This window comes from Vulpes lagopus, chromosome 3 (assembly GCF_018345385.1).
Source record: "Vulpes lagopus strain Blue_001 chromosome 3, ASM1834538v1, whole genome shotgun sequence".
Lineage (NCBI taxonomy): Eukaryota > Metazoa > Chordata > Mammalia > Carnivora > Canidae > Vulpes > Vulpes lagopus.
The window spans coordinates 117,606,377-117,632,710 of record NC_054826.1 but is presented as its reverse complement, the minus strand read 5'-3'; the positions used below and the strand labels follow the sequence as shown (position 1 = coordinate 117,632,710).

The following is a 26,334-nucleotide window of genomic DNA, read 5'->3' as shown; positions in this document are numbered from 1 at the left end:
TTTCTGCATTGCATAGCAAGAGGAACTACCTTCTGGACTTGGAATATTTAAGGGAAGGGAGAACAGCATTGCTTTTGCTTAAAGGAAGATAGCGTAGGTCCAAATGGCCCAAGAGTTAGATTAATGGACCTTCACAGCTTAGTCATCTGTCTGTTAAGAGGATCCACAAAGGATGACTATTTGTCCCAATGCAGGGCAGGGTTAGCATCCATCCTGGTGGCCTCTGAAAAGGAAGCTGTCTTTGCTGATGAGAGTTGTTGCATCAGCTGACCACAGGCCAATGGGAGGGGTTGTTACCCACCTTCGCTTTTGTGTCTTCAGTTTGACCCATGGAGTCCTTCAGAATTGTTGGTGGATCCCACTTACTCCGTGACTTCTCTTTGTCAGGTTGGTCATTTTAGAGTAATGTCCTTTACACTGCTGCTCTTGGGGCCATCCCTCTGATCTGTTTAAATCAAAAGTCACATGGTTATAAGAATCGTCATATATGATCCACACCCATAAATATTAAAACAGAATTCCTAAATCTCCAGCGACCCTTTTTAAAATACTTGAGTCAAGTGTCTGCCTGACCGACTTGAGCCTTGGATGTACTTAAAGCCTGCTGATTAGCCACTATGCACAGGGTTTGTCTAATTACCCAGTTTCCTGCTGTTACCTGCCCTCGTTGGACTAGGAACACAGACCTCCCTACGCTTGTTATAACAAGCCCCAGCGACCCCTGCCCACTCAGCAGGCTCACTTTCTTCTTGGAATACTTCATACCTACTCCATTGTACATGGTCCTGCTGAGCTTCCATTAGCCTTCTGGATGCCTCCATGTGTTGTTTAAATGCTCTGGTTAATTATCTGCTAATATCTGTCGTTAAGGTTTTTTATTTTCCCCAAAATTACTTTCTCAAGGTATATGTTTAATTTTCCCATGATCTGTTAGCATTCTACTGCAGCTAAAATGTCAAATTTAGGAAATTGTTTGAGCTACCCAGGCATTGAGGAAGAAGTTCAAAAAATGGTTTAATTTCAGTTCATTGCCAAACCTTATCATTTATAACTCATGCTTTGATTTTTACTTCTGAGCTTCCACAGTTACATAATAAGCATCTCTGTTCAACTTCTTTGGTAACGTTTATCTGGTGTAAGATTATTTATTACAAGATGAGCTGATGGATGGAAATTTCAGCTCATTCAGTTAGGTTGTTGGATAATGTGTGTTTTCATAAATGTGAAGTTCACCGTGGTGACCACAATATTTTCCATAAAAGTCCATCCTCACAATTTTGTGTGTCCACTTGTGCTTATTTTTATGTTATTGTAAAGGATCTCAGAGAGCCCACATGGAAGCAGTGGAGAGAATTCCTTGTCAAGTACTCCTTCCTTCCGTACCAGCTGATTGCTGAATTTGCTTGGGACTGGCTGGAGGTCCATTACTGGACGTCACGGTTCCTCATTGTCAATGCCATGTTACTCTCGGTTCTGGAATTATTCTCCTTTTGGAGGATCTGGTCACGAAGCGAACTGAAGTAAGTGTGTTTGTACGTTGGAGGTGGCTGGAACAACAGGCACTGAGAAAGACATACCAAGTGGTAGAAGAGTCCTCCTCGAAGTATTATAGAAACTTGAAGACACTCCTTGGGCTCTGGTTTAGAAATACTGCTTAAGCAGCAAATAGGCAAACTTCCTGGTGTTTGGAGACAGGGAAGTTTTCTTGGTGCTCACTGTTCATGAGTTTCTCCACCTCTCTTATCCGCGGGTAAAACATACCATTACTTCCTTGGGATGGGGGTGTGCGTGAAGGATTTTATTAAGGAATACATAAGAGAGGGGATCCCTGGGTGGCTCAGCGGTTTAGCACCTGCCTTTGGCCCAGGGCGCGATCCTGGAGTCCCGGGATCGAGTCCCGTGTCGGGCTCCCGGCATGGAGCCTGCTTCTCCCTCTGCCTATGTCTCTGCCTCTCTCTCTCTCTCTCTCTCTCTCTCTCTATCATAAATAAATAAAAAAATCTTAAAAAAAAAAAAAAAAAGGAATACATAAGAGAGAAAAAGAGGCTACTTTAAGGAAAGGGATGCTGTGGGGAGGCCTGGGTGGCTCAGTGGTTGAGCATCTGCCTTTGCCTCGGGTTGTGGTGCCAGAGTCCTGGGATCAAGTCCCACATTGGACTCCCCACAGGAGCCTGCTTCTCCCTCTGCCTCTTTCTCTTTGTCTCTTATGAATAAATAAATTAAAATCTTAAAAAAAAAGAAGAAGAAGAAAATAAAGAAAGGGGCACTGTGGTAGAGCATAAAGAGATCTGGCAAGGAATCCTGTAGGCATGAGTTCTAATCCTGCTCTGCCACCCATTGGGCTAGTAATAACTTCTCTGGATTAATGCGTAAAATGAGAGCATTGGGCTAACCAGTCCCAGAGTCAGGACTCTTGGCTGCAAGTGATAGAAAAACCAACCTGAATTGGCTTTCTGGACAAGAGAAATGCCCTCCACAGCTTCCCGCACAGCTGGTCCCAGAGACTCTCATCAAAACTGACCCTGTCTCTTCCATAGCCCTGTTCTTTTCTGTGTTGTTCAGCCTCGGGCAGCTCTATTCACACAAGGCACGTGGTCACTCCAGATCTCAGCAGCTTAGCAAGCCTGGTGGGGAGAGAGCACTTCTTTCCCCATAGCACTTACAGTCTCCAGGCTCACACTCCTTTGCTCTGATTGGCCCAGCTTGGCTCCCATGCCCACCTGGACCTATAACATGGGGCAGGGTATGCCAGGCTTCCCTTGACCAGACTCAAGGCATATGCCTTCACCCCCCAACCAGGGAGTGGCTTCAGCTCCACCGAGACTACATGGAAAAGAATAGAAGGGTATATCCAGAAGGAAAATTCAGAAGGTGTTTCCAGAAGAAAGGGAGTGGCTACTAGACAGGCAGAAGTAACACACCAGCATCCTTATAGCCTTAAACATCCTATGACTCAGAGTTCTTGGCCTCGTCAGTCAGTAATAGCCCTATAAATAGTTCCCAAACCCTGACAAGAATCTCCTATTGACTTATTCATGCACAGTTAATGGAGCCCCTCCTCTGCTCCAGCCCTCTGCTGGGTGCTGTAGATGTTTTGGTAAAGAAGACAGACAGTCTGGACTCTGAAGGCCTACAGCCTCTCAGAGAAAATATGGAGAGTAAATACACACAAGTGTAACCCAGTGACAAAGCAGGTGGGGCTGTGCTGTGGGGGTCCTTGTGTGGTGCGGCACCAAGCACAACCCTGCAGGCTGCATCCTGGGAGTTAAAGATGGGCGGGCAGGCCAAGGTACGCCTCGGGCAGCAGGGCTGGAGGGGTCTGTGCAGCACAGACAGCCAGACTGCACTGGAAGAGGGCTCAGGGCCCAAGCACTTGGCGTCATCATTAGAACACCATCACGATTCCACCTCTCAGATGCTTCTCTTCTTTCCACAGGACCGTGCCTCAGAGGATGTGGAGCCATTTTTGGAAAGTATCGACACAGGGGCTCTTCGTGGCCATGTTCTGGCCTCTCATTCCTCAGTTTGTTTGCAACTGCTTATTTTACTGGGCTCTGTACTTCAACCCAATCATTAACATTGATCTCGTGGTCAAGGAAGTCCGACAGCTGGAAACCCAAGTGTTGTGACTGGCACTGCCCAGGCCCTGAGGGACTCTTCCAGCCTCACTGACATCTGAGCACGGATGCTTGAGTAGGGGTGGGGGTGGGGCAGGGGAAGCAGACTTCCTGTGTCTACACCTCGTGAACAAGGTGCTGCTTTGTTAGAGGCTACAACCCGGTCCTCTCTCCCTCTGCCTGTGGCATCATGGCAGCAGGGACTGACGTCCCAGAACTCAGCCAACACAGCAGCAACACCTCCCGGCCAGCCGCCCTCCTCACAAGCACCTGGGAGGCCCCGTCCACCATGGTTGTCAAGGTCCCGGGGTCCCCAGAGGATGCAGTATGGCATCGTCAGAAGGCTGCCGGGTCAGCAGTCTCGCTTGACAGTGGCTCCTGGAGCGAGTTACAGCCCGAGACTGAGCTGTGACACCCAGCTTGGTGGGGTCAGGCCCATCTAAGGCAAATTTAGGAAAATGGAAGAAGATCCTGTCATAGGCATAGACAGTTGCACATAAATAACAGGAAAAGCCCAAATCCTATGGACGATTCTATATTATTGAAGAGTTTACTGGAAAGTTTGTCAGAGTTAAACCTCTAAAAGGATTCCGTTTGAGACTAGAATGGCCATCAGACTGTCACACAGGCTTTCTGTGTATTCGCTACAAGTTTGGATCCTAACTCAGCCCGGGAGCGGGTGGGGTGGGGGTGGGGGGATTGAGTAGGACGTTGGGCAATAATGGAGAGTAATTCACATCGGCCTGAGCTGCCTCAGTGTCACTTAAAATGATCGTTTTGGAGTTGGTTTGTTTTGTTTTCAGGAATTTAGTATCCAGGCTATAGTTCTTTCGTTCAAGGAAACATTTTGTACATTGACCTCGCACTGTATAATCCTACTGTCCTGTTCTGTTGTATAAAGCCGCAAGTATAATGACACCAAGTGCTGTAATTGTAAATATGAATGAGATGAAGCAAGGCCTTTTATTTCCTTTCAGTGTAAAGAGCAGGTGTGAACGTGAGCCATCCGAAGATGGGCCTGCAGAGGTAAGCTTGCATCCACAGTGTTGTGTTGTGACTCCACAAACCCTCCGTTAATCCTTTGGACCTCTGAAGATCTCCCTCAAACTTTGCGTCTGAAAGTTTGAAGAAATCACTTGAAAGCAAAATAAAGATTTTTTTTTTATATAAAGTTCTATACAGAGGAAGAAATAATTGCTTAGAAAAAGTGAAGAAAATCTGCATTGCCCGACACAACCCACGAGACACGTCGGTCCCCCAGCCAAGGAGCCACCCTAAGGTGTCTTAGGTGAAAGGAAGGTGAGTGCTCTCCTTCCTCCTGCGTTGGCACATCAGGCCCCGGGGCTCCTGGTTTTCCCTGAGTCACCCAACAGCACGGCAGGCCTGGAGACACCATGGGATATTTGCAAGTCCCTGGCCCGGTGCCTTGCAGTTACTGTTTTCCATTCCAGATGAGCATGTGGAAGCTGGATGGCACTGGTGGGGCTGGGCCCAGCTAGACTGCCAGCCCAGTGCCCCTACCTGCACCACATGGCCTCACACCATCCCCACATCCTGCTTCAGAGATGAGAGTCATACCCACACGCGCGCTGGGCAGGAGGAAGGGCAGAGACCAGGCCTAGAGCACACAGGCTGGCCCCGACTCGCCTCTCGTTGCCAGAGTGAGGATAGGCATGTTCAGAGCAAGGGCCACGGGCCGCCTCTCTCCTCCCTAGACCCTCTCAATCGTGGCGGGCTCAGGGACCTCAGAAGGGGATGTTGATGGAAAATATGCAAGCCCTTTGATGCCGAAATGGCACTTTTGCAAGTGTGGTGGCAGGCGGCAAGAGAATTCTGTCCCCATTCAGGGTCCTTCTAGCCAGAATAAGAATCAGTGGATGAGACAGATCAACAGAGAATCAACTTTCATTTTGTATGTGAGGGGAGTCCATGCAGACATGGCTAATTCCAAAGACGGACAAAACAAGACCTGTATTCATCAGGGACTAAGGTAGGGATGTGGGCCTCTGCTTCACGGGGCGTGGTAAGAGCGGGTCCCTAACAAGCCCTTTGGCCTGCCCTGCAGACAGGCCACTCATAAAATTCACCTCTGGCAAAAGTCCTTATCCTAGGACAGACCCCAACTCCAACTCTTCTAGGTAGTTAAAGGAGGGGCGGAAGTTTCTCTTGGGCCTGCAGGGTCTCTGCTGCCTGCAGCTCCAAATCTGCATGCCAGAGTGCCCCACCTTGGGGTGGCCTGTCCTTGGCCACTACACTGGGTTAAGGAACACTATGAATGGGGGTGGCAGGGGAGGCGTGGCAGATTTATTCACTAGCATCCTTGTCACATCAATAACCGATAAAACCTGGAAATTTCACCAGTACCCAAAAGTGAGCAATCTATAAAACTATGTAATACAGTTCTTTAAAATGAAGTTCCAAAGGTTGGTTGGTTATTTATTAAGATTTTTATTTATTTGAGAGAGCACTTGCAGAAGTGGGGTGGGTCAAGGGTGGGGGTCAGGAAGCAGCAGAGGGAGAGGGAGAAGCCCTCGATCCCAGGACCCTGGGATCATGACCTGAGCCGAAGGCAGAGTAGCTTCACTGACTGAGCCAGCCAGGCATCCCTCCAAAGGTTTTTTTTTAACGTGGGGAAAAAACTTTTTTTTTTTAAGATTTTATTTATTTATTTATGAGAGACACAGGCAGAGACATAGGCAGAGGGAGAAGCAGGCTCCCCACGGGGAGCCCCATGCAGGACTCCAGAATGGGACTCGATCCCAGGACCCCAGAATCACGCCCTGGGCCCAAGGCAGATGCTCTACTGCTAAGCCACCCAGATGTCCCAAGAATACTCTTTCTTAAGCTCATAACTACTAGTCTAGAACTTCACAGGAGTGGGCATCTTTTTTTCCCCAAGATTTTATTTGAGAGAGAGACTGAGAAAGCAGGGGGTGGGGGGAGGAGAGGCAGAGGGAGAAGCAGAGTCCACGCTGAGCAGGGAGCCTGACTTGGGGCTTAATCCCAGGATCCCGGGGTCACAACCTGAGCTGAGGTTAGGCACTTACCTGACTGAGCCCCCCCAGGGACCCCAGGAGTGGGCATCTTGTTCATTGCCTCATCCCAGAACACAGAACAAGGCCAGGCACTTGGTAGGTGTTCGTTCATGTTTGACTCCCCACCATCAGGAGCAGGTTAGAACACAAAGCTCAGCCCTTTTTCATAAAGGGCAAACCTCAAAAATGGTATCAAACCCAATACAGCCATGAGCACGGTTGTGGTTTTACAAAAGCAGCACGGGATTTTTGACCTTAAACTGGAAACCACACAAACTCCAGCCCCAAGTTCCGGGAGAGAAAGCAAACAAGGGTTGCAGCTTCAACACTTGGCCTCACCTCCTTCCTGCAAAGAACTGAATGCTGCGTTGATGTGTGAAAAGAGTTTTATTTCCTTGTGTGAAAGAACATTCCCAGTTGGGCTAGTCAGTCACAGGTGGGCGAGTCCTTCTCACAAAAGACACGGGGGTAGAATAAGTACTTTAAGTTGTACTCGGTTTGGGCTAAGCAGTAAGCAATCTCCTTGTCACACGTGCACAAGAGTTCTTGGCACTTGTTGTCCGCTGGTCCTGAAAGAAGTGGGAAAACTGAGTCAGCAGGGTCTCACAGAGACTTGAGAGTCAACACTAGGGAGGCCAACAAAGTGGGGGGTGGGGGGGGAAATCCGCAGCTACGTGACATTCGACAATTCACAGGATCTCTATCATGGCCACCTCAAGAGGGAGGTGACATTGGGCCCATTTTACAGAAACCGAAGTGGCCAGAGAAGTGTGTTCAGATGGGGAAAGTCCAAGGTCCACTTGACCTTTTGGCTTCTCTTCCCCATCAACAGTACACGACTCACCCAAGGATCCGTTCAGATACACAGTAGGTGCCTGGGAACCATCCAGAGCTTTTTGGGAGGAATGCTTGCTCTGCTACTTCCTCACTGGGTGACCTTGCCTAAGGTTTCAGAGCCAAGTCCTCATTGAAAACGGGATACGGGGGCACCTCGGTGGCTCAGTGGTTGAGCCTCTGCCTTTGACTCGGTGTGATCCTGGAGCCCTGGGATCGAGTCCCACATCGGGCTCCCTGCAGGGAACCTGCTTCTCCCTCTGCCTGTGTCTCTGCCTCTCTCTCTCTGTGTCTCTCATGAATAAATAGGTAAAAGTTTTAAAATAAAATAAAATCCTTAAAAAGAGAGAAACAAAATGGGGGTTACGGAGAAGCCCGAGTGAGAAAGCCCATGTAGAGTGCCCAGCAGGGGCCTGGTAGGGGACATGCACTCTGCCAGTGTTGGCTCCACCTGCATCCCTCTGCCATCTTTCTCCACGTCTCTCCCCCATGCTCCTTCAAGAGTGTGTTCCAGCTTTCCCTTCCAGCCAGAGCCTGCCTCTTAGAGACCCAGAGGCTGCCACTCTAAGGTAAGTCTCCTTCCGCCTTGGTAATCCCACCACCAGAGATGCTCTACTTGAGGTTAGAAAGATGGCGTGGTCTTCAGGCAGTACCAGAACTGGTACTGAAATGCCTGAAACAGCTTGGACATCCTATCTGGCCATGAGGCCCTCTGCCTTTATTTGTGGGCTTGTAATTGTTCACATAATGTATATATCAATCCCACCCACCACGGAAGCATTCCAGATTGCTCCCAGAGACACAGTGAAGCACCAGCTATGGAGCTCACCAGCTCCATCATGGGTGTACAGCTCTGAGCCTCTTGACACATGACTTCAACCCTTCTAGGTGTTTCATCAGCACAGAGATAGGAACAGTACCCACTTCTAAGGGCTGCTGGGAGAACGAAAACACACCCAACACATCACTTTAACCAACAGATAAAAGGCAGGGCATACAGTAGGCACCCAGTTAGCTGGAGCTGACCTCCTTTGGCTGCCAGCTACTCTTTAAGGATCCTCTCGTGTTCCTTGGAGGGGCACCTGGTGGCTCAGTGGTTGAGCATCTGCCTTCTGCTCAGGCCCTGATCTCAGGGTCCTAGAATCAAGTTCCCCACTGGGCACCCTGCTCTGAGGGACGTCTGCTTCTCCCTCTCCTTCTGCCCCTCCTTCCCCACCCCCCACTCATGCTCTCTCTCAAATAAAAATAAAAAACATTTTTTTTTCAATGTTCCTTGGAGACCCTCACAGGTGAAGCATGACAGCCAGAGGTTGGCAGCACCAGGAGGGGCGGGGTGACAGGGTATCAATCAGCAGGCAGGAGGCCGGGCACACTCTGGAAATTATCTTTCTAGGCCCTGTCGTTAAGCAGTACAGATTTTTTTTTTTTTTTTAATTCTGCCCTCCATTGCTCTCTTCCTTCCTTTTTTTTAAAAAAAAGATTTTGTTTGTTTATTTATTCATTCATTCATGAGAGGCAGAGACATAGGCAGAGGGAGAAGCAGGCTCCCTACAGGGAGCTCTATGCAGGACTCAATCCCAGGACCCTGGGATCATGACCTAAGCCGAAAGCAGATGCTGAAGCACAGCCACCCAGCTGCCCCATGAACAGCACAGATTGATCCACATGACTGCACCCAGGGCTTCCCAAACTCAGGCCCGCAGCAGTTCAGCATCATTGCTTTAAATCCCCTCATTTTTAAAAAAGTTGATTAGTAAATAAATTATAATTTAATCATATTACAGGGTGTTAAATGACACCAAATAAATCCCACAAAAAATTAAAAAAATAAATTCTTTATCACTGCCATAAATAGAAAATCAAAATCTTATACCATAAAGAAACTGGTGGAAAAACAAGCAGGAACAAAGAACAGTGGACATAGATTTCTACTAGTAAAGGCTAGTTAGATGCTATTGCCTACCTAAAGGCTATAAGCCCCAAATCAGGGCGTCTTGCTTAAAAACGGAGATTAGGGGATCCCCGGGTGGCTCAGAGGTTTAGCGCCTGCCTTCAGCCCAGGGCGTTATCCTGGAGTCCCAGGATCAAGTCCCACTTCAGGCTCCCTGCATGGAGCCTGCTTCTCCCTCTGCCTGTGTCTCTGCCTCTCTGTGTCTCTCATGAATGAGTAAATAAAATCTTAAAAAAAAAAAACAAACAGGGAGATTAGCAAGTGTAAGAGAGGTTTAGCCTCGCCAGCTGTCAGACCACCCCACAACTGACAACTGTCAGACCACCCCACAACTGACGCTTGCTCCTTTCCTGCTTGAAAAAATTAACAGAGGACAGAAAGGGAACATCGTTCTCATTTAACCCTCAGGGCTGTGCCACCAGCACCCCAACCTTCCAGAGGAGAAATCCAAGAAGACTGGGGCCCCAACCAGGCCTCAGGACCTGTCCACAGGAAAGAACCAGGCACCAAGTCAGTGAGGGCACACTCAACTACTGAGCCACCCACACATCCCATGTTAACACAGGAATTTAACGACATGAGAAACAGCTTATACTTCAGTAAAACATAAGAGGTACAAAACATAACTGCTATATATCTTTTTTAAATTATGCACTTGAAAAAGGGAAAACACTGGAAGGTAGTTAACCAAGTGCTTGTCTGTATGGTATCTATGGGGGTTTTGTTTGCCATGAAACTTGCATTTTGTAATCTCAGACTTTTCTACTTTGAGCCCTATGAGACTTTGATCATGGAAAAAGCAACCTCAGATGAAATTTGAAGGGTAGCTATTTCGAAGTGTAATTTAATATATCTGTTAGATCTGGAACACCTAGGTGGCTCAGCGGTTGAGCATCTGCCTTCGGCTCAGGTCGTGATCCCGGGGTCCTGGGATCGAGTCCCGCATCGGGCTCCCTGCAGGGAGCCTGCTTCTCCCTCTGCCTGTGTCTCTGTCTCTTTCTGTGTCTCTCATGAATAAATAAAATATTTTTAAAAAAATATCTATTAGATTTAAGATATCTATAGCACCAAATGGCAGTGCCAAAAAGAGGTGCCCTGTGGGGGCTTTAGTGGCCTTCCTCCCCACAATCTTTACCAGTTTCCCTCTCTATCCTCTCCCCAGTGTCTATAAACAAACACAACTCACATTTTTTAAGTGCCCTTGCCATGAAAACTCCCCTTTCAAGAAGAGCCCTCGAGTTCCTTTCTACATAGACATTCTAGAGATGGCTCAAATTCCCAACAGACACAACAGTTCTAGGACTTGATGCTACAGAACCACCACACGGGTGGCACAAGGAGCCACCACGGTCTCTGCAACCAGGGGCTGCAGTTAATGGGGAAGTGGTCAAAATAACGTACATTTGTGTCCCATGGGCGTTGGGCAACGTCTAGAGACACTTTTGGTCATCACAACAGGGAGGGAGGATGCAACTGGAGCCAAAATGTCAACAGTATCAAGACTGAGAAATTCTGTCATAGGTTATTATCTTGCTTTATCTTATTTTTTTTTTTTAAGATTTTACTTATTTGTTCATGAGAGACACAGAGAGAGAGAGGCAGAGACACAGGCAGAGGGAGAGGCATGCTCCCCACTGAGTAGAGGGCCTGATGCGGAACTCGATCCCAGGACCCCGGGATCACACCCTGAGCTGAAGGCAGATGCTCAACCACCGAGCCACCCAGGTGCCCCTATCTTTTTTAAAGATTTTAATTTTAAGTGACCCCTACACCTAACTGTAGGGCTCTAACTCACAACCCTGAGATCAAGAGTCACATGCTCTACTGACTGAGCCAGCCAGGCACCCCTTATTATCTTGCTTGAAAAGAATGAGGTCGACCCCTATGTTCCAAGATGTCAAAGACACAATGTTAAGTGAATAAAAATTATAAAAATATATGTAGTATGATCTGATTTCATAGGTATAGGTATGTGTATATATATGTGTGTGTATATTTAAACACACGCACAAATCTCGTGATCCCTGGTGGATGGAGCGTCACTTTCCACATTACAATATTTCTGTAACGTTTGAGTTTTTCACAACAGACCCATGTTAGGTTTGAAGGAGCACAAGCATGCGGGTGAATGGACAGGTAGATAATATATACATTGATATAGATACATAGATAGATGACAAATAAATAAGTGTAAAAATCAATAACAGCAGCCTGGGTGGCTCAGTGGTTTAGCACTGCCTTCGGCCCAGGGCGTGATCCTGGGGACCGGGGATGGAGTCCCACATTGGGCTCCCTGCATAGAGTCTGCTTCTCCCTCTGCCTGTGTCTCTGCTTCTCTCTTTGTGTGTCTCTCATGAATAAATAAATAAAAATCTTTTTTTAAAAAAAATCAATAACAGAGCCAGACAGTCCAGGAGTGAGCCCTCTGAACTTCCCAGGGGCTGCCACACAAGAGACCTGGGCACCTGCAAAGCAGCATGACTGTGTGGACTCCTGGGGAGGGAGCCACTAAAGCTCTAGGGTGGCCTTGTGCCCGTGGAACTGGCTATCTAAGGCTGGCTGTCATGGGGACAAATACCCCAACCATCTCCTCTCCTCTCACCCAACCATCTGTATGTCCTCCCCAAGACTATTGCTACAGCCTCATAACCAGTGCCTGGCTTCCATCCTTGCTCCTTCCAGAATATGCTCCATACAGCTCCATACAGCTCCATACAGCCAAAATGGTTCGGTTAAAATGCAAATAGGATCATGTCCCTCCTCTTTTTTTTTTTTTTAAGATTTTATTTATTTATTCATGAGAGACACAGGCAGAGGGAGAAGCAGGCTCCATGCAGGGAGCCCGACGTGGAACTCAATCCTGGGGTCTCCAGGATCAGGCCCTGGGCTAAAGGGGGCGCTAAACCGCTGAGCCACCCAGGCTGTCCCCCTTCTCTGTTTTTTTTTTTTTTTAATTTAAATTTTTTATTTTATTTTATTTATGGTAGTCACAGAGAGAGAGAGAGAGGCAGAGACACAGGCAGAGGGAGAAGCAGGCTCCATGCACCGGGAGCCGGATGTGGGATTCGATCCCGGTTCTCCAGGATCGCACCCTGGGCCAAAGGCAGGCGCCAAACCGCTGCGCCACCCAGGGATCCCCCCCTTCTCTGTTTTAAACCCTGGCTCCTCGTCTCAGAGGAATACTTTCAACATTGTGTAGCATCTGGACCCCATCTCTCTGCCATCACCACCTACCACTCTCATCTAAGTGACTCTACTCCAGCCTCGACATCCTCCTTGAGCTTCTCGGACCACCCAGACATTCATTCCTGCCTCAGGGCCTTTGCACTGGCTGTTCCTACCACCTCTTCCCACAGCTCCTCTCACATTCCCCAGGTCTCTGTTTCAATAGCATCTTTTTACTGCTTCTCTGCCCCCCTGGCCATTCCATATAAAAGAGTATCCCTTACCCTGCTCCCCTGCATTGTTTATTGAGGCAAAATGCCAATAGCAAAATTTGCCATTTTAAAGTGCATGAGTCAGTGGCATTTAGTATGTTCACACATTGTGCAACCATCAGTCCTATCTAGATCCAAAATATTTCTATCTCTCCAAAAGAAACTTCCATATCCATTAAGAAGTCACTCCCCATTACCCCTCACCTGAGTCCCACTAACCTCTCCTGGCAACCACTAATCTGCTTTCCATTTCTATGGGTTTGCCCATTCTGGACTTTTCGTATAAATGGAATCATACATTATGTGACCTTTTGCGTGTGGCTTCTTTCTCTTAGCAAAATCTGCTTAAAAGTCACCCACGTTGTAGCAGGTATGATACTTCACCTGCTTTATTTTCCAACACAGCACTTATAACAACAATCAGCACAGACACTATATATCCCATCCTCCTCCTTTTAAACAACAGAACCTCATTTCTCCATCTTGCCCAAAACCTAGCACAGAGCCTGGCACAGAGTAGATTCTCAACAACATCTGTTGGGAGAAGGACAGGAAAGTCATACTTGCCAATTCTCATACAAAGCCAGCATCTAAATTTTATCATTCTCATTTTATGCGTGAGGAAGGCAGAGCTCAGAGGGATTCAGAGGATACTTGTCCAAGACCACAGCAGTTAGCAGCGGGGGGACCAGGATTCCAGCTCATAATCAGCTGACCCAGCTGCCTTGTGCTCCCACCCTACTCCCTGAGAAAGAGAGTTCTTTCCTTCCTTCCTTCAATTGGAGAGGGTGAAGGGAAGGATGCACACAGAGGGAGAGAGAGAATCTAAGGCAGGCTCCATGCCTAGCATGGAGCCAGACATGGGGCTTGATCTCATGACCCTGAGGTCATGACCTGAACCGAAATCAAAAGTCAGATGCTTAACCAACTGAGCCACCCAGGCACCCCAGAAAGTTTCTTTCAAAAGCAAAACTTAGTCTGACTGCTCCATGGCCTCAAGAACACGACAGCATCATGTTAGTCAAGAATAACCAAAACTTAAAAGGAAAAACAGCCCCCAAGGATTAAGCTTAAAATAAAGGTCTGCCAGTAAATATTATTATAGGCTTAAAAACAAATTTTAATATATTTAAGTCAAGCCCATAAATGGAAAATGGGCAACACCTGTAATTAGGTAAACGGCTATGTTCGGAGTATCTCCAAACAGAATAAGAGAATATTTTTAGCCAAAAACAAATGCAGAATAGGTATTTTGGTTCTTTTCATTTGGTTCAGGGAGGGCAGCTCTATAAACAGGCATGGACTCCACCAGTAGACATACCAATAAATATTTTACAGACATCACTTTAACATGCTAAGTGGCAAGCAGAACATGCAGGTCGAAGGGAAACGGGAGAGAACTGTGAGAGATTTCCCAGTGAAGGCCCGTTTCACCTCCTCTCTGCCCACTCTCGGAGGGGGCAGTCCGGGGACAGGGGATGCGCCCAGGAGTGGGCACATGGCCACCACATTAAGCAGGCCACTCCTCTCCCTGAACTTCATTCAGTTTCCTCAACTCTAAATAAGAGGGCTGGACGAGACCAAGTCTGGGACACTTTCAATCCTAAAAATTCAGCTTTGCTCTTATACCAACCGCTACTTGATGCTAAGGAGATACAGCTGAGAGTCCATGAATATTTTTAAGACCATCCTTCTAGTAACCCCTTCCTTCCCTGCACCTCAGGAGCTGAGAGTTTAATGGAGAGTCATCCCAGATTTCACCATTCTCTCTAATGGAGGTAACAGGGGCCAGAGAGAAGTTCAGATCAAGCGGACAGCTGGAGAAGGAAAGGGAAAGAGGAACAGCCCCTGTCCAACCTGTTTATCGTATTATAGACCCTTTTTTTCACCTTGGCAACACCCATCTTCCAGATAAGGAAACTAAGGCACAGGGAGGTCATTCATCTAGGGCCAAGTGATGGGTACCAAGACCAACAAGGGTACCAAGACTACTCAGTGGGGCAAAGTGAGTCTCTTCAATAAATGGTGCCAGAAGAACTAGATATACACATGCAAAAGAAGGAAGGTGGATCCCTACCTCACACATATACAAACATATACAAACATTAATTCAGAGTCGATCAATGACCTAAACGTAAGAGTTCAAATTATAAAGCTATTAGAAAAAAAGAGGGTAAATCTTTGTGACATAGGATCTGGCAGTGGATTCTTAGAGGCCAACAAAAACTCAATAAAAAACAAAATAGATAATATGGACTTTTTCAAAATTAAGACTTTTATGCATCCAATATGTTATCAATAAAATGCAAAAACAACCTACAAAGTGGAAGAAAATGTTTGAAAATCACATATCTGATAAGGGTCCAGGATCCAGAATATATAAAGAACTCTTATAACTCAATAACAAAGAGACAACCCAATAAAAAATGAGCAAAGAGGCACTTGGTGGGCTCAGTGTGTGACTCTCAGTCTCAGGGTTGTGAGTTCAAGCCCAATGTTGAGTGTAGAGATTACTTAAAAATAAAAACTTTAAAAATAAATAAACAAAATAAAAATGAGCAAAAGACTTGAATAGACATTTCTCCAAAGAAAACATAAGAATGGCTAACAAGCACATGAAAAGACGCTCAATGTCATTAGTCATTACAGAAATGCAAACCAAAACCACGAGATACACTGAGCACCCCCACTAAAAACAGAACAAATGAGAAGATAATAAGCATTGACAAGGCTGTGGAGAAGCTGGGTCCCTCATACACGGCCAATGACAATACGAAGGAGTGCAGCTTCCGTAGAAAAGTTTGGCGGTTCCTCAAAAAGTAAAACAGAGAATTGCCAGATGACCCTGCAATTCCATTCATAGTGATAGACCCCAAAGAAATGAAAACGGTCACTCAAACAAATACTTGTTTATGAATGTTCAGAGCAGCACTATTCGCAGTACTCAGAAGGTGCAAAGAACCCAGTGTCCACCAACAGATGAATGGATAAACAGAATGTGGTCTGTCCCTACGGACGGAATGTTACTCAGCCATAAAAAGGAATGAAGTTCAGCTACGTGCCACAATATGAAATGAACCTTAAAAATATAACGGTAAGTGAAGGAAGACAAACACCAAAGCCACGGATGATATGATTTCATTTATATGAAATTATATACATAATGTATATTATATCAATAGATTTATGGATTCTAATTGTATACATATTCATATATTTAGCATATTGATTAATATGTTACCATATAGTTACATGTTATATATATTTTCTGTATATGTATATATATAAATCTATATATAACATGTTATCTATAATTATATTTTCTATATATTCTAATTATATATAATAGATTCTAATAGATATATATGTCTATTATATAGTATTATATGTTATATATAATTATATACCATTATATATGGTATATATATAACGCTGTGCTGTGCTGGGATTCTCTCCCTCCATCTCTCTCTGCCCCTACCCCCCTCACATGCATGCACCTTCTCTCTCTCTCAAAAAAAAAAGGAAGTAATGGGACACTGGCTGGCTCACTTGGCGCAGCATATATATATATATATAAAATTCTAATTTTATATATAATATATAATATATTCTAATTATATATATAAATATAATTTTTATATATTTATAAAATATATATTCCTAAACGTGAATAAATTCTAATATATAATATAAATATATATAATTATATATATAATTCTAATTATATATATATAAAATATATATATAATTCTAATATATATAATAGATTCTAGTCTAATTCTAATATATATATATATTATATATATATATATATAAAATTAGAATCAATATAGCCATAGAGATGGAAAGCAAATTGGTGGTTGCCAGGTGCCAGCGGCAGGGGAAATAGGAACTGACTGCCTAGTGGGGTTATTTTGAGGAAAAGGGTAGGGTTGGAAGAAAATCTTTTGGAGCTAGACAGAGGTGGTGGGTGGAGGACACTATAAATGTATTAAATATCACTGAAATTTATGCTATCAATGTTTAATATTTTGTTATGTTTATCTCAATTAAAAATAAGGAGGAAGAAATGGTACAGAACCAGTTTCTGGGTCAGCAGCCTTACCTATGTTGTACGTGTACTATTAGTTCCTATTTTTATTTATTTATTTTTTAAGATTTTATTTTTAAGTAATCTCTACACCCAATATGGGGCTCGGACTCATGACCCCAGATCAAGCGTCACATGCTGCACCAAGTGAGCCAGCCAGTGCCCCATTACTTCCTTTTTTTTTGAGAGAGAGAGAGAGAGAGAGGGTGCATGCATGTGAGGGGCGTAGGGGCAGAGAGAGATGGAGGGAGAGAATCCCAGCACAGCAGAGCCCTACACGGGGCTCAATCCCACAACCCCGAGATCACGACCAAAATCAAGAGTTGGACGCCCAACCGACTGAGCCACCCAGGGGCCCCTACTTCCTATGTTTAAAATACATCCAGCTTTTTAATTTGAAAGGAACTCAAATACATGGAAAATACCATCCATCAAAAGGTAATCCTAAAAATAAATGCCTCAGTCCATTTCTTACTGCTTTAAGAGAAAACCAGTAAGGTTGCTTTGAGGGACACTTAACTTTTTTTTTTTTTTTAATTTATGATAGTCACACAGAGAGAGAGAGGCAGAGACACAGGCAGAGGGAGAAGCAGGCTCCATGCACCAGGAGCCCGACATGGGATTCGATCCCAGGTCTCCAGGATCACGCCCTGGGCCAAAGGCAGGCGCCAAACTGCTGCGCCACCCAGGGATCCCGACACTTAACATTTTTAACTGCTGTTTTATTTTTCTTCTAACTGCAGAAGCGGCTAGTTGTAAAACGTACAGTGAAGTTAGGATGGATTCTGTTACAATTATCCTCCTTAAATACATGCTGCTTGCGAGTAAAGACAAGATAAATGGGTAGGCAGATAGATAAATAGGAAAAATCTTTTTTAATGAATTTATTTATTTATTCATAAGAGACACAGAGAGGGACAGAGACTCAGGCAGAGGGAGAAGCAGGCGCCCTACAGGGAGCCTGATGTGGGACTCGATCCAGGGACCCCAGGATCACGCCCTGGGCCAAAGGCAGACGCTCAACCACTGAGCCACCCAGGTGCCCCAATAGGAAGAATATTTTTTTTAATTAATTTATTTATTTATGATAGTCATACAGAGAGAGAGGCAGAGACACAGGCAGAGAGAGAAGCAAGCTCCATGCACCGAGAGCCCGACGTGGGACTCGATCCCGGGTCTCCAGGATCGCGCCCTGGGCCAAAGGCAGGCGCCAAACCGCTGCGCCACCCAGGGATCCCAGGAAGAATATTTTTAAGGCAGAATTCAATTGATGAACAGAACTGTTCTTGGATACAAGCCTGCTCTCTCTGTTAAAAAAATAAAATAAAATCAGCAAGTGTTCTAAGGATGTTAAAGCTAAAGTAGCAGTGAACTGAGACTTTCTCCTCCACAAAGTTAGAAGGATTGTAAGAGGGGCACCTGGCTGGCTCAGTCAGGGGAGCGTGTGACTCTTGATTTCATGAGGTGAGTTCGAGCCCCATGGGGATACTGAGGCCCTGACCAATCAGGGCTAGCCCACCATCACAGGATCTGAGTCACTGACTGAGCTGGTGACCACTAGGTCAGGGGCTGCAAACCCACATGTCCACCGGGACAGGCAGTGCTAATAAGTGAAGAAAACATGCATCAAACACAGAAATACTCCTCATTTCGACAAATAAATGGGCTCAGCACTCCCATGTATTTTGTGGAAGCAGTAAGACTCTCAGTCTACCTTCTTTCTACCTGGGTTTGTCAGAAATATCTATTTTCTGAGGTGCCAGTGTGGCTCAGTTGGCTAAGCATCTGCTTCAGCTCAGGTCATGTTCCTGGGGTCCTGGGATCAAGTCCCTGATCAGGCTCCCTGCTCAGTGGGGAGTCTGCATTTTCCCTCTCCCTCGGGCCTTCTCCCTCCCCTCCACTCTTGTTCTCTCTTCTCTCTCAAAAAAACATAATAAAACCTTTAAAAAAAGAGAGAAATATTTATTTTCCATAACCAAATGAAGAGCACAAAGGAAGTGGAATAGGGTAATTGTCACTTGTCCTCACTGGGAGTCTATAGGGCATAGTGAGGACTGGGGCAGATGGGAGAGATTGGCTCTCCCTATAATTGGCAGTCCCTCCAAGCTCCAGCCAATGATTGCTACTGGGTCTGATGCAACTGGAGCCCCCAGTTTTTTGTTTTTAGTTTTGTTTTGTTTTGCCCCCAGTTTTTTTGAAAGGAAAACCAGACATTCAGAAATTCCGATTTTTTAGTGTGACCTATTTTGATTTTTCAAGTATGGGCTCAAACTGCTTTTCTAAACACTGCACAGGTGAAGCCAGACATCTGCAGGACAATTGTGGCTCGGGGACACCAGCTTGCAATACTATTAGCCCTACTTTGAGAGAGGAGGACACAGTGTCCAGAGACAGGAAAAGGTTTTCCTGGGGTCCCCAAATGGTAAGTGCCAGAATGTCCCTAGAACGCGGGCTTGTTCTGGCTCAGCCTCAGGGAAGAAGGCCCAGTGTAATGAACACTCATCTTACAGGCTCAGCCAAGTTTCTTCCCACCCCCTGCCCCACCAATGCATTTACTAGGAGGGGACACAGACCACAGCCTCTGGTCCCCCTAGTGCAGTACATTTGGGGCGGGAGCCTCAGAATCATGGTGTAGGCAGGTCATCAGACCACGCCAAGCTGGAGCTGGCCTGCATCTCGAGGGGATCCCATGTTTTGATGCCCGTCAGACTAATTTGCAGAGACCAGGCACTTCACCCTCACCCAGCTCAGGCCGTGTATTCCTTTTCTTTCTAAGCTTTGGCTCACGAGTAATTCATGGAGACGTTCTCTTCATAAGAGAAGCAAGGGGCGCCCGGGGGGCTCAGTTGCCTAACTGTCCGCCTTCGGCTCAGGTCATGATCCCGGGCTCCCCATGGAGCCCCGCATCGGGCTCCCTGCTCAGCCGGCAGCTGCTTCTCCTTCCCCCTACTCATGCACACACACACACTCTCTCTCTCTCTCTCTCTCAAATCGATTTTTTAAAAGATTTTATTTATTTATTCATGAGAGATACAGAGAGAGAGGCAGAGACACAGGCAGAGGGAGAAGCAGGCTCCATGCAGGGAGCCTAATGCGGGACTCGATCCTGGGACCCCAGGATCACACCCTGGGCCCAAGGCTGACACTCAACGACTGAGCCCCCCAGGCAATCCCCAAAATCGATTTTTTTAATCCAGATTGAAAAAAAAATCTTTAAAAGGAGGGAAACATTATAGGAATGTGAACTTGCCTTCCACCACACTGCCCTCAGCCCGATCCTGTCCCTAGTGATGACCACAGCTACCCACAACACGCCACGTGTCTCTATTATACCTTTTTCTGAGCTTTGCAAGTGTCTACACGTAGCCATGGAAAGTAAGCAGGCTACTATGTTGCAAGCTTCTCTCCTTCCTTCCTTCCTTCCTTCCTTCCTTCCTTCCTTCCTTCCTTCCTTCCTTCTTCTTTCCTCTCCTTTCTTTCTTTTCTTTTCTTTCCTTTCCTTTCCTTTCCTTTCCTTTCTTTCCTTTCCTTTCTTTCCTTCTAGAAATGTGCTTTACCAGACATGTCATTCAGCAGCTTGCTTTTCCACTCAACACCTTCTCGGGCCAGCACAAGGGTCTATCTTATCCATCTCAGCAGGCTGCAGAGTCATCCATAATAAGAAGACATCACAGGTTTATCTACCCACGCCCCACCTGATGGACACTGAGGTCATTTACACCTGGTGTCACTTCGATCTTTTTTAGCTTTTGTCCAGACCAAAGAAATAGGTTTCTCCGTCCCTTTCTGTACGTGCCAGGTGTTACAGATCACTTCTGGTAGATAACCCCAGGGGGCAGCCTCTGGGGCGTTGGGAGCAGTGGTGAGTTCCTGCAGCCAGGATGCCCGGGCCACCCGGGGAGGTAGGTGCGGGCGCTGCTGGGGACTCACCACACAAGATGCTCTGGTTGACACACTGCCAGGGGTAGCGCTCCATCTTGGGTCTGCAGCCAGCCTGCTCGGCACGCATGTAGCAGCAGTCGTGCTGATGACAGCACCTGTGGGTGGCAGACAGGTGGACCAGCAAGTGGGTGCAGGCAAGGATGCCCTCGTGGCCATCCTCCTGTGCTGGGACTATGGGCAAGTGAGGACACGCAGGGAGCCAGCCTCCTCTGGTCCAAGCTTTGTCCCCGAGAATCCCCACCCTGGGAAATCATTTTGCGGAGCCCCAGTGTGTGCTGCTGGGCCCAGTCCCCTGGCCCCCCACTCTCCCCACCCCCGCCACCTGCCTCCTCTGTGTATCTGAGCTGCAGCCGCACCTGCCGCCTCTCTGGGCCGGGAGTGAGCTGAGCCCTACGTGCCTCCTGCCCCTGCCCGGGGACAGCTTCCTGCCCACCCTCCCTCCCCTGGTCTCAGCCCAAGAACCAGCCTCCGTCCCAAGATGTCATACAGCTCCCGATGTCTCCAGTCTGGTGGTCTCCTGGTTACACCCTCCCATAAAACTAGGTTCCTTCCCTTGGGGGGCAGGTATATAACGAGACTCATTTCAGGGAGCAGACTGATGAGCACCTGTCCTCCTCACTGGCCAGAGCTCTGTGGGGACAGGACCGTTTCAGAGATGAGGTCAGCCCGATTCTACTCTGCCCTCAAGGAGCCCCCAGTCTAGTGGGGGAGGCAGACAAGCCATCGGACACCACATGCATGGCGAGAAGTGCTGGGACAGAGGAGAGGGGGCTTCCAGGAGCCAGAGGCGGGGCACAGCCAGGCTTCAGGGCGGCCTTCCCGGAGGGGGCGGTGCCTGAGCCTCATCTGGGAGGACAGGGAGGAAGCGGACTATGACAAATGGGAACAGGAGCCTTGGAAGCACGAGACCCAGCAAAGACCTGTCTCTGACAACCAGGTCCTCCGAGCCAGGGAAGAGCCCTTCGCATTCTGCCCTCGGCCACCTACCCCTGGCTGTGTGGCAGTGAGTGTCCTTGAGCCTCTGGGGACAGCCCTCATGCCCGCCCCTACAGATAAATGAAAGGAAGTCCCAGAAAGACCCAAACCCACAGCAGGCACTTCTCACCTGGCAGGGGAGCGTAGGGATTAGGGGCATCCAGCCAGCCAGGCTGCCCGGGTTTGGATCCCAGCCCCCACCCTTTACTCCCTCGGTGGCCCCAGACAAATTACTTATCTCTCTGGCCTCAGTGTCCTCATCTCTGAAACGGGGTTGTTGTGAGGACTAAGAGGGGTTCTCAGAACAGTTCCTGGTACACAGTAAGTCTGATCAACTTTATGTTACTTTTTCAGGCAAAGTAATTCATCTGATGGCCCGACTGGGGTGCAGCTGGCACCAGGGTCTGTCCCCATTGGAGGTGCCCAGGAAGCCCTCTGCCTGTAAGGTTGTACCACGTGTTGGAATTTTCCTAGTCTAAATAAAAGCTCGCTTGTGGGTATTTCCTTACGTAGGCCTTAACTAAAGGTCCTTAGACCTTATATAGGTCCTCAGACCTTTTATTTTATTTTATTTTTAATTTTTTAAAATTTATTTATGATAGTCACAGAGAGAGAGAGAGAGAGAGAGAGAGGCAGAGACACAGGCGGAGGGAGAAGCAGGCTCCACGCACCGGGGGCCTGATGTGGGACTCGATCCCGGGTCTCCAGGATCGCGCCCTGGGCCAAAGGCAGGCGCCAAACTGCTGCGCCACCCAGGGATCCCAGTCCTCAGACCTTTTAAAGCTGAGCCCAGGTGTGCACTCACCAGTCGATGGTGTCCCGGGGCTGGCCATGGCCACCCAGGCCACAGTAGCAGCCATAGCTTATGTAGGACAGGGGACTGCGGGTACCAACACAGTTCATGGTCCCTGCCAGTTCTAGAAGCCCACGCCGATGCACATGCGACCTCGGGGAAGCTAGAGGAAAACAGAAACCAGAGGTTGCAGGGCAGGATTTGGAGTTAAGGGCACAGGTCTAAGAAGGGCTTGGATGATGCTGGGTTTGAATCCTGCTTCTCCTACTTCCTGGCTGTGTGACCTTAGAGAACTTACTCAACCTCTCTATGCCTTGGTTTCCTTGTTTATAAAATAGGGAGATAAAGGGAACCCCATTTTATCAAATGAAAGGACATCATGCATGTAAAGCAGCAGGCACATAACAAGCTCTAACAACCTCTAATGTCTTCAAGGCGGCCACGAGAGAGAAAACAAGTCACGGAGCCACAGCATCTGAAAGGTCACACCCCTGGGCCTTTGCACAGGAATGCTCTGATTTCCAATCTCCTGCCCTCATCTACTCCAGATGAAGTCAGATTGCTGGTCCCACGTCAAACGTCTGCCCAGTTGCCGGTGCTAGGCATTGGGTGTCAGAGATGAGCTAAACAGGGTCCCTGCCACCAAGGAGGGCTCCTCTGCAGGGGCTTTCTGTCCCTGGGTCTCCCTCTGCCCCTACCACTCCTCTCCAGACTCTGGATCAGTGCCTTTTGCGTCTTCTCTATTTTCACTGCCCACGCATGGATTCTTCCCGCAGGGAGACCCCGTGGCCTGAGCCCAGCCATTTGTCTCGATCCCCAAGCAGCTCTGACACTCAGCAACGCATAGGAGGTATGACTGGAACCCTGTGTCTCACAGTGAGGAAGAGGAGACCAGGGCAGGAAGGAACGACCCCTATGGTCCCACAGCCCACAGGAACCTGATCTGACTGGGGGGCTCTGACCCAGGCTTCCACCTCCAAACCAGCCCGCCTTCCCCTTCACCCAATAACACCAAGGGCAGGAGGCCTGCCGGGGTGACACAGCTGAGAGGCGCCAATGTGGCCACTGCCGGGCACCAGGGGCCTCCAAACCCTCTGTTGTGACCTGGGCATCCAATAATCCCAAAGCAACTCCTCTGTCCAGTGAAGGCAGTGAGTCTGCTCTCTGGCATTGGTAAAAACAAACAAACAAAAACAAAAACAAAAATCCCAGAGCACCAGGAAAGAGGGCAAGTGCTTGAACCTCACCTCATACCAACCACCGCGCTCCCTAACTGACAGGCACCTCCTATTGTCAATAGCACAGCCACCTTGTCTTGCAGGTAGCTGTCCTCCCACTGACAGATGGAGAGACTTGAGGCCACAGATGCACAGGGCTGGTGAGGCCCAGAGGGGAAACTCACACCAGGGCCTGCCTGATTCCTGGGTGTCCGCTCCAGGACTGAGAGCCAGGCCAGGGCTCGCATCTGCCCATCAATGTCTCATCTCTTTTCATTTAAAAATGGGTTTCCATCAGCTTGACTTTTTTTGAAGAGTCAGGCCCAAATTAAACCCATTGGGGTTTTTTTTTGTTTTTTTTCTCGGTGGATAAAGTACCCTATTTGTGGGGGCAGAGGAAAAATAGAGATGAGTTAAATAAAAAAACACAGAAACAAGTTTAATTAAAACTTTGCCCACCCCCCCACCCCCACAAGTCACCCCCCGGTGACAAGTCCTTGCTCTTGCAGAACTGGCCAGGTGCTGCTCCCGGCTGCCACGTGTCTGCCCCAAACCTCCCATGGCTCCCACCACCCTCCAGAGGCTCCGGGGCCTCGCTGCAGCCCAGAGGCCCTGCACGAGCTGGGTCCTCCCCCCCCCCCCCCCCATGTCCTCTCTCAACCCCCATGCAGACCCTGCTCATCATTAACCTCTCCCCCGGCTGAACTTCGGATCACATCCTCTCTGCGCTGCAGATGCCCTCACTCCCTGCTCACCTGTCACCTCCTTCTCTAATCCACCTGGCCCGCAGGGGACCACAAGGGTCCTTATCACACTGTGCTGCTGTTTATGCGAGTGACCCTCCGGGCTGGGAGCTCTTTGAGGGCAGATCTCTGCTGTAGACAGCTCCAGAATCCCTGACACACAGTGGGCTTCCAGAGAAGGTCCCCTGAGCTCCGGATCCACAGAGCCCCGAGGCACATTCCCAGGCTGAGCATACCTGAGGGGGCCCCAGTCCTAACCCCCTACCCCAAAGCTGTCCCCGGAGGTCCCCCACCCGCACCTGACCACAGTGTGGCAACGTCAGGGTCCTGACACACCCCCCTACAGAGGACCCTGGCTTGGGGCAGATGTCTAGCGCTGAGTTTGGAACCAAGGAAAACACTCCCTGGTGCCAACTTAGGTGAGGCAGGTCATTCTGGGGTCTGTTTGCTCTGTCTGCCCACAACACCCTCTGCTTGGGAGTGCCAAGGCTGTCCAGGCGTGCCGTGGGCCTGAGTGTGTGTGTGTGTGTGTGTCCACATTGGGCTGTCTGGTGTGCCTGAGCTGTGCGTGGGGGGGGGGGGGTGTGCACCGCCGTGTTCCCTCCCAGGCACCCCTGCCTGTGTCCGTGCATGAACCTGTCCAGAATCCTACACCTGAGAGCCCCGGTGAGGCCTAAGGTGTTGTGCACCCCAGCATCTCCCTGCTTGTGGTGTGTCTGTGTATTTTCCTGTGAGTGGGTGTGTCTGTACGCCCCCCCGGGGGGGGAGGCAGGTATTGAGGGGACCTCTTCAAGGGTGATGGCGGGGGGGGGGGCAGGTGAGACAGCCACCTTCTGCTCTTCCCCTGCCTCTCCCAGGGGTCCCCCTCCCCCTGGCAGGGGCGGACCTCAGACCCCAGAGACAGGTCGGGGGAAGGGTCAGTTCACAGCCCCCAGGCCAGGCGTCTGGAGGGTGCCCCTGGGGCAGGGCTGGGGGACAGGGATCCCGGAAACCTGGCAGGAGCGCGCAGGGGTGCTGAAGAGCTCGCGCGCCCCGGCGGTGGGGTCGGGGGAGGGGGGAGGCTGATGAGTTGGAAGGGTTGCAGGGGGTACCCCGGTTCCTCCGGGGCGCCTGTCCCCGCTCACTCACCGGCGCCGGGCGCGAGCGCGTGTGCCAGGAGCAGCAGCAGCAGCGGCGGCGGCGGCATTGCGGGCGGCCGCGCACAGCGGACCCACCCGACGGCGGCAGGTGCGGGCGCTCTGCGGGCCGCCGCGCTCCGGCCCGCGCCCCCGGCCCGCCGCCCCGCCCCGCCCCGCCCCTGCCCCCCGCCCCCGCCCCTGCCCCTGCCCCCCGCCCCCGCCCCCGCCCCGCCCCCGCCCCGGGCCCGGCCTGCGGGCGGGGCGAGCGCTCCCGGACCTCCGCCGCCGCTCCCGGGGCGCAGTGGGCGCGCGGGCCCGGACGGAGGCGCGGCCCCGGGGAACCGGGAGAGCTGCTGGGGGCGGGGGCGGGGTCGGGGGCGGGCCTGACCCGGAGCCTGCAGGGGCGCTCTGCGGGTGGTCTCACCTGCCGGCCCTCCCCGCGCTCCCTGGATGCCCGGGAGGAAGGCGAGACGGGGCGGGGAGGCGGACGGAACGGATCTTACACGGTTTAGTTCAGTTCTTTTTTCTTTTTTTTATTTTTAAGGTTTTATTTTATTTTAGGGGGGCTCAGTGGTTGAGGGT

General features: G+C 49.1%; 2 protein-coding genes across 6 annotated transcripts in view; one reads left to right on the top strand and one right to left on the bottom strand.

Moving 5' to 3' along the window:
• BFAR (bifunctional apoptosis regulator) overlaps positions 1–4,788 on the top strand; it is a 31,027-nt gene extending 26,239 nt beyond the window's left edge. For all 5 annotated transcript variants that reach the window (XM_041749431.1, XM_041749433.1, XM_041749432.1 and 2 more), the window contains 2 exons: positions 1,318–1,520; positions 3,437–4,788. In XM_041749431.1, coding sequence (XP_041605365.1) covers positions 1,318–1,520; positions 3,437–3,629 — 396 coding nt within the window. In that variant the 3' untranslated portion in view covers positions 3,630–4,788. The remainder of the gene's footprint in view (positions 1–1,317; positions 1,521–3,436) is intronic.
• A 1,833-nt stretch (positions 4,789–6,621) lies between these two features.
• On the bottom strand, positions 6,622–25,889 carry LOC121488235 (group 10 secretory phospholipase A2-like). Its single transcript, XM_041750661.1, has 4 exons — positions 25,763–25,889; positions 22,687–22,837; positions 20,895–21,001; positions 6,622–7,221 (listed from the first exon to the last, which is right to left on the bottom strand). The coding sequence occupies exons 1-4, from the start codon at positions 25,818–25,820 to the stop codon at positions 7,079–7,081; spliced, it is 459 nt and encodes a 152-aa protein (XP_041606595.1). The 5' UTR covers positions 25,821–25,889; the 3' UTR covers positions 6,622–7,078.
• Positions 25,890–26,334: the final 445 nt, after the last annotated feature.